At 31.4% G+C, this 8820-nt stretch overlaps 1 protein-coding gene across 1 annotated transcript; it reads right to left on the bottom strand.

Moving 5' to 3' along the window:
• Positions 1-1740: 1740 nt before the first annotated feature.
• On the bottom strand, positions 1741-3775 carry LOC108347858 (gibberellin 2-beta-dioxygenase-like). The gene is given in 6 exon segments (NM_001329840.1): positions 1741-2177; positions 2668-3028; positions 3253-3353; positions 3356-3375; positions 3378-3380; positions 3383-3775. Coding segments are annotated over 6 exon segments (1011 nt in total). The 5' UTR covers positions 3657-3775; the 3' UTR covers positions 1741-1925.
• Positions 3776-8820: the final 5045 nt, after the last annotated feature.

Genomic DNA, 8820 nt, shown 5'->3' on the forward strand with positions numbered 1-8820 from the left:
AACCGTTTCCAAACACCTTCTGACAGGGTTTATGATTGAACTTTTGTCCATTAGTCTTTCACCTTATTTTATTCATTATTTGGCCTTTCTGTTTAATCATACTACCCTTTATAGCAGTTCCATAACTAAACATTTTTATTTGTAGAGACATAATATCTTATTTCAAATGAAAAAAATAGTATGAAAAAAAAAAATAAAGTAATCATGACATTAATAATTCTTTTCTAAAGATGATGGGTGTAAAAGGACAATTAATCCATCTTGCCAACAAAATTTATTTTTGAAAAAATTAGGCTTTAGTAATAATCATGCATTATGGAAAAGTATTTTCTTACTTTAGTTGATTAAATTTAAATATTATCTGTAGTAAACATGTTTAACCTTTTTTAAAATTCAATTTATTAGTCGTTTAAAATTATTTGCAAACATGCCTATATTTCTCGTTTTCTCATTTTCAACTGTTACAAGATACGACTCTCACTCTCTCATTAATGCTTTCCGGGAAATTATTTTATTTCTGTGATTTAACTTTTTTTTTTTAAAATTTTATATTTAAAGGCTTTATATTTATATCTCTAATATGTTTATTAATATTTTTTGTCATAAGTTAAGGCATAATTAATACCTCATGTTCTTTATTTATATAATAATTATTCTGATAAAAGAAAATCTGAGTGTTGTTCTTGTTGTTAGAAGCTTCTTGATTCCTTCCTTTCTTTTGTTGACTTGTGAGAGCAAATGTTCGGGCGGCTACAGAATCCTATCCTCGATTTTCATAGTTTTCCACGAATTGACAATTAAACAATTTGACAATTTTGAACTTATAATTTAAAAATTATTTTCTCTTTTATTGCATTATTCGCCATGTTTACTTTTTACTTTTCTTTCTTCTTATTCTTTTGTTATTTCTTTTTCATACACCCCGATTACGCTTTCCGTGTATTCATTTAAAGTTTTATGAGATTAGAGAAGGACATGCATCTAATGTTTTTATACGTAAATTAAAGAATGTAATTAATATTTTTAATTTTACAAAATATAATATGTAACGTTTAGTGTATATTTTTTTATTTCTAAGTTTCTCATTTACTCGTGTTAATAGTCCTAGCAAATATTTAATGCAGAATTAAAAAATTTCTACTCATTTTTATTTTATGCAATTAACATAATTGATGGTAAATGGGTATTGATTATTTGATTTAATTATACTTTTGTTTGTGTGTGTGTGTAAAACAGTTTTAACCGTCCCCCCCCCCCCCCCCCCCCCCCCCCCCCCCCCCCCCCTCCCCCCCCCCCCCCCTCAATATACAAAATAAACACCAACTGTTTAATTTTTTTTTCTATTTTAGGACAAATATGATTTGCTAGTATATTAGTCAAGATTTTTGACTAGTTGTTTAAACTCATAAAAATCTACTCTTGTAGTCATAATTCATGAACTATATTTGTGCTTCATAATTCTTAGAATATTCCTGAACTATTTTTCAACAAAGAGTTGTAGCTGTACGAATTACTCGTTCATAGCATAAAATCCTTTTGGATACTTACAGCAAAGACATGAATATCTGTCATGAGCACACGTTTTGATCTGAATTATGTTATGTAATAGGACACTACAATAATAATTCTTTTATTGCTTAATTAAGCTTTATATTGATTAGTATTTTAAAAATTATTCTTACGCTATCATTATTTACTTAGCTATATAATATTTCTTATATTAAAATAAAACAGTTGAACTTTTCTAAGGGATCAATATCTGGATTCCTAGGTAGGATCAGTTAAAAACAATCATACAAAATTAGGGTAACAAAAGAAATTAATGTTTATTGAACATGCAACATATAAGCACCTGATGCTACAGTTGCATTCACTATAAAATGGTATCTACCAGAGAGAGGGGAAAGGAAAACAAGAGTATGAAGTTAAGTGTTTGAAGATTTGTAGAAGAGAGTGATTCTGTCATCAGAGAGCCTTGTCTTGTATGCAGCATTCTTGTATTCCCGCCATGTCAATTCTCTGTACAAACTCTCTTCTTCTTTGGACACCAGTGAAGGTAAAGGAGCAATTTTTTCCTCCAAACTTGGCCCTCCAAAATAGATCATTGACAACCTTGACAACCTTGAATCAGCCAATACCCTGTGCTTAACACTCTTAAACCTCCCATTAGTCATAACCTGAAATTTCCATATTCAAACACCATGCATTATCGTGCTTGCATCACTCTCTTATTTCTCTTTCAGTCTTTACAAAACTTTTCTTAGAATGTCTTTAGGTCTTTATCATAGATTTATAGGTAATTGACTGCAAATCTCACTGATTTTATAAAATTAAAATGAAGTAAAATTCACTTCTTTATGATAATGTGAAAATCAATTTTGAGTTTTCATCTAACAATTTTTATCGATTAAAAAGTAAAATTTATCTCAAACTTTAATCAATTTAAACATTAAAACAAAATGTCCTTTTTCTGTTCAAGTAAAGCTTAAATCAAAATGAAGTGAAGTCTAATCTCATATTTAATTTCTATACTGTATAATATTATTATTATTTTTAATTCCATCTCTTTGTAAGACATTGTTATTATATCCACAGGTGGTTAATCGAAGCTTAATTTGATGTTGAGTTAGAAAAGAAGAAAAAGGGTTAGATAGTTTGAAGATGTACCTGCAAGAGGTCACCAACATTGACAAAAAAGGAAGAATGGTCAGGGGGGATTGAAGCCCAAGTCCCATCTGGGAGACAGATTTGCAGTCCTGATGTGTTGTTGGATCTCAGGACAGATAATATCTGTGGGTCTGTGTGCTCTCCAAACCCAATCAAATTTCGTCCACTCAGTGCACTCTCATCTTTCAGCTCTCCACACGCTGGATACCTATTCACCCTAAAACATGAATCACTTCTCTCCTCTCTTATCATTCTGCTAAACACATTCTTCCTTCTCCCTAACCCCAACCCATCACCCATTTCTTCCAACACTTCACAGCATATCTTCTTCATTGCCCCTATGTACTCCTCCACGCACAACCTTATTACAAAACCATCAAAAACCTTCTTTTTTTCATAATAAATGTTTTTAGCAGTAGTTAATGCAGTGGCAAATAAGGTGGTCATGCTGTACAGAGAGTGCAGCCAAAATTGCAGAGGTGAACGCATTTTACAACGTTGACATATAGTAAACGACGAGAGAAGAAAAAACCAAGAATAAAACAGAAACCAGGGGACTCTGTTCTAAAAAGCTTTATGAGTTACCTGAAAGATTGCGGGTTTTGGTTAAAAAGCTGAACGGTTTTGGGGGAGACGATATCGGGGTTGGTGCTGAGGAGGAGGTACTCGACCCAACCCATGTCACCGTTCGTGCCAATTCTCTTGCTGCCATACCCAAAAGGGTCGGGAGGACCAGCCTTGTCTTTCACGGACTGGCTTTGCGTGAAGAACTTGAGAGCTTCATTTTCCAAACGCGTTATCATCTCCAACGGAAGGCCATGGTTGACCAACTTGAACAGACCAATCTCTTGGCATGCCTTCACCATGATTGTCTTGGCATCAGGGTGTGAGAGATCAACCTCAGGAACCTCCGTGAACATGGTGGAGGGGTTGCATGTCTTGGCCAGAAACAACTCGTTTAGTGCAGATTGGTTCGAAAGAACAACCATGGTGTTCTTACTAGTTGCTAATGGCAGCTGCCAGAAAAAGGAATACACTGAGAAAAAAATGTTTGTGTCTGAGAGAGAGAGAGAGTAGTGAAAGAGGAATGGTGTGAAGAGGGGTTTAAATGGTGAGAATGGGAATGAGGATTGAATGCATGAAGGGTGAAGAAAAGAGAGGCGTTATGAACTATAGAGACAGCCATTTGCCTCTCATTGTCGTCGTGGCATTTATACTATCGACCCAGACATGTAAAGTTATTGTCTTTTTTCTGAATTTTTTTTTTCAAATTTTATATTATATAAACAAAGAGACAATATTACATATACTGTTCATATTTAATGAAATTGTTTTAATCTTCCCCTACTTAACGTTATGTTATTTTCTATTCTTTCAATTTATATATAACTTTACACCAATTAAAAAAAAAACACGAATAAAAGCGATTTAATTTAAATTTCTAAAATGTAGGTAACTTTTCACACATACACCTTCCAATTTGGTATCATTTATAAAGGATAACAAAAATACCCTACTATTGATATCTATAAATATTTATTATTCGTAGATATTTTAATATTCACTTATAAATAGGATGTGATATTATATTATATAAGGAATAATACAAATATATTGTATATTTGCAGATAAAATTGGTAACAAATAATTGATATCCATAAGTATTTATTATCTATAAGTAGTGGATATTTTAATATCCGATTTGTGATATCATACTATTTGTACTCATAAGTATCAGCAAAAAATTAAAATTAAAATTTAATTTATATTTTATTAAATTAAATTTAAATTAATTTATATTTTATTATATTAAAGTTAAATAAAATAAAATTTATATTTATATTTAATTTAATAAGTATTATATTTTATATTTTATTTAGATTTTATTTTAAAATGTATAAAATATATATTTTTTAAATATTTGTGGATATTCACGAGTATCCACAGATTTTAAAATATCTGTAGGTATTTTTTTAGCAGATATTCGACAAATAACAAGATAGATAATGGATAAATTTTGTTGTTGCAGATCAAACTATGGATCTATGGATGGACACTATCTATGCTTGACCCGACATATTGTCATCACTTCATTTATACTTAATAAATTAATGAAATTGACCTTCATTTTTCGTGTTTAAATGGTGTATGCCTATATGTTAAATATGGGTAATTATTCTTTAATTACATGAACTTAGAATCTATTTTAATTATAAAAAAATCACATTTTTTTTCATGTTTTCACATTTAATTTCTCTAATACTTTAACTTTATAGTTTTATATTGAATACAAATAAAAAAGTTAAATAAAAAAGTTGGAGTGAAATGTAAAAAAAAACAAAAACTCACATTAAATCTTATTTAATGTAATAAATTGGGTGAATTACTAACATTTGCCTATATACACAATGATATTTTATAATGTAGATTGAAGTCTTTCATTTGCCTATATTTATTTTTCAATTTTTTTAGTAAGCATACTTATTAGCCTATTAGAATGTTTATAGTTTTGTAACACTACAAAAATTTACAATTTTTCTTATGGTTATTTTTCTCTTTTTTTTAGGGGTTTACTTAACCGGAGTTTTAAAACTGCCAAAAATGTGTACAATTGTTTTTTTAGTTTTAGATTGTGATAAAATGGGACTATATGATAAAATGAACTAAAACTGAATATTATATAAAAAATAAACTACATTATTCAACATATTAATATGATTCATACAATTAATTGTTCATATATAAAAATTAAAAAGAAAGATGTTCAATACTAAATTAAAATACTAAAAATATGATTAAGAGATGTTCATTAATAATGTCTAATTTTGTTCTTCTTTGTTATATTCATTGTTTGACACGCTTCCCTTGATCAAATACCTACAATATAACATAATAGTTAGTCGGTAATATATTTAATAAATAAATCATACAAATGAATTTAGTAATTATTACCGATGATGGTTGAAACACGAAAAATTGTGAAGGCAATAGACCCTAATGGTTTTGCAACAAAAGTGTCATTATTGCCTTCATTTCATTGACTTGTCAATGAAGATACTAGTAACAGAAAAAATTATTTAAAAAGTAAGAAAAATAATACCTAACAAATTAATCATAAAAGTAAAAATTAATTAAATATTGATAATATACTTATTAACCAGAGTTTGTAATTCTTCAACTTAAGAAAATGTTGATGATCCACTATGAGAACGTGTTGTAATAATGTTAGATTATTGCAAAAGAAAAACGTTGGATTGCAACGTTCAAAACTTTAATTGCCAATAACGTTTAAATTCATTTTATTAAGTGCTCTAACGGTAAAATATTTAATGGCTTTTATTGTCTTTTATTGATTTTATTCTTTCCTAACTCTATAAATAGAGAGCTTTTCCCCCATTCCAAAAACATCCCAAATCAGTCTTCTCTCCTTTTCTTTTCTTCTTTTCCTCTTCTAAAATTATTCTGGGTTTATTCTTATACTCTATTTAGAGTTCCTTGCTAGTTCTGAGATCCTCAGAAATTCTGAGAAGTTCCTGTTGTATCCTGGGAGACTTGCGCAATACACCGCGGATAAGTCCTTAAGGACAGTGACTCTACCCGCCTCAGGAAATACTGCTCGTGATTTTGTCAGCATTGTTTACAACAATCTTAAGGACTTATGGCTGACATCAACAACTCAATCCCGGAGAATCAAAACTTTGTTTTCAGAACTCAGACGGTATTTGCGAAACCCATAACTTCCAGAGGCTGCCAAGGTGCTTGCAGCAACGATGACTTCTGATCACATTTGTAAGGACCGCTGATGAAGACGAAGAAGATGAGGTACTTGAGTAAATTTTTGTATACTTTACCTACAAAGGGAAAAGCACAACCAGGTATTTTCTCGTTTACCAATTTTAAAAAATATTTTTAAAATTGTGGGGGTATAGGTAATTTTACTTAATTACTCGAAAAAATAAATTTTGGCTTTTCACCTAATGATATTGATAGTATTCTAAATTTGAAAATGGTGATTGTGTCATTATATGTTTGTATGTGGATGACATGTTAATTTTTGGTACATGCAATGAGATTGTTACTAGAACTAAATTATTTCTAGGATCGAACTTTTGAAATGAAAGACATGGGTGAAGCCAATGTAATTTTAGGTGTTAAAATCATAAGGAAGGAAGATAGTATATTACTATCCTAAGAACAATACATTGAGAAACTTCTTAAGAAGTTTGGGTATTATGATTTCAAATCCGTGAGTACCCCTTATGATGCTAACTCTAAATTAATGAAAAATAGAGGAGAATCATTATCTCAGCCTCAGTATGCCTAGATAATTGGGAGCTTACTACACTTGATGAGCTTTTCTAGACCTGATATTGCTTATACAATAGGTAGACTGAGTAGTACACTCAATGTCCAAATCAAGAACATTGGGATGCACTTTCCAAGCTTATGAGATACTTAAGAGGTTCAATGGATTATGCCATTGAATATAGTGGATTTCCCGCTGTACTAGTTATGTATTCACACTTGGGGTGGTGCGATTACATGGAAATCAGCCAGACAAACTATTATTGCAAGATCAACAATGGAATCTGAGTTTGTCGCTCTTGAGATGACTGGTAGTGAGGCTGAGTGGTTGAAAAACTTCTTATCAAACATTCCACTAGGAATGAAACCAACCCCATCGGTGTCAATACACTGTGATTGCCAATCGGCAATAGCTATAGCTAAAAACAAGAATTACAATGGAAAGAATAGAGACACAATTTGGTAAAGCAGCTGCTAAAGAATGGAACTATTTCCATTGACTATGTGAAGTCAGAACGGAATCTAGCAGATCCTTTGACAAAACCCTAGGAAGACAAATGATATTAGAAACATCGAGGGGAATGTGACTTAAGCCACTGGCAAACAAACAAGTGATGATAACCCAACCTTTGTGATTGGAGATCCCATGAATAAGGTTCATATGGGTAAAAACAAGTCACTTGTTAGTTCTGATAGCACTAAATTGATTTTAATCAATTATGTCCCTTCCTATGGTATGTGTGAAAGTGCTAGAGACTACAATATTGAGAGGTTAAACTTTGTCGTTAAAATTCTATGTGGTGAAAGAATTTTAGCTTAAACAAAGTTTTTAATGATTTTTCATATCCCTTACGGGTGGTCTATGATTTGCAGCATACACTTGATGAAATCACCTATATGAGTGTCGAGTGGGGCCGCTTGCATGAGATCTTGGCATGATCTCTAGAACACTCATGAATACCGGGCACACGCATGACCTATTAAGCGCAACACAACGATAACAACAAGGATTGTGGGGATGTATTGTGATTGATAAACCTCTAACACACGTCAAGTGTCTTTGGTTCATATAGCTTGCTATACCAACTACACTGTGTGTTAAGTATTTCAATCTAAGACTGGTTCATATAGCTTGCTATACCAGGTCTGATGCATTACATCCTATGAGACAAAGTTTCTTATCTTTTTCTTTTGCAATAAGTGGGGGATTGTTGTAATAATGTTAGATTATTGCAAAAGAAAAACCTTGGATTGCAACGTTCAAAACTTTAATTGCCAATAACGTTTAAATTCATTTTATTAAGTGCCCCAACGGTAAAATATTTAATGACTTTTATTGTCTTTTATTGATTTTATTCTTTCCCAACTCTATAAATAGAGAGCTTTTCCCCCATTCCAAAAACATCCCAAGTCAGTCTTCTCTCCTTTTCTTTTCTTCTTTTCCTCTTCTAAAATTATTCTGGGTTTATTCTTATACTCTGTTTAGAGTTCCTTGCTAGTTTTGAGATCCTCAGAAATTCTGAGAAGTTCCTATTGTATCCTAGGGGACTTGCACAATACACCGCGGATAAGTCCTTAAGGACAGTGACTCTACACGCCTCAGGAAATACTGCTCGTGATTTTGTCATCATTTTTTACAACAGAACGAGCATTGACTCTAAAGACTTTAGATGGGCAAGGACCCAAATGTAGACCACGAACGCGTCCATAATGCTCTTGGATTCCTAAAGCATGAGACAATGAATTTGAACTGGATATTTATTTTTGGTTGAGACACTGATGTTGTGGATTCATATGCTTCAACTTTTTCCTACATACAACATTTAATAAATTAGTGAAATTGTCTAA

This window comes from Vigna angularis, chromosome 1, assembly GCF_016808095.1.
Source record: "Vigna angularis cultivar LongXiaoDou No.4 chromosome 1, ASM1680809v1, whole genome shotgun sequence".
Classification (NCBI taxonomy): Eukaryota; Viridiplantae; Streptophyta; class Magnoliopsida; order Fabales; family Fabaceae; genus Vigna; species Vigna angularis.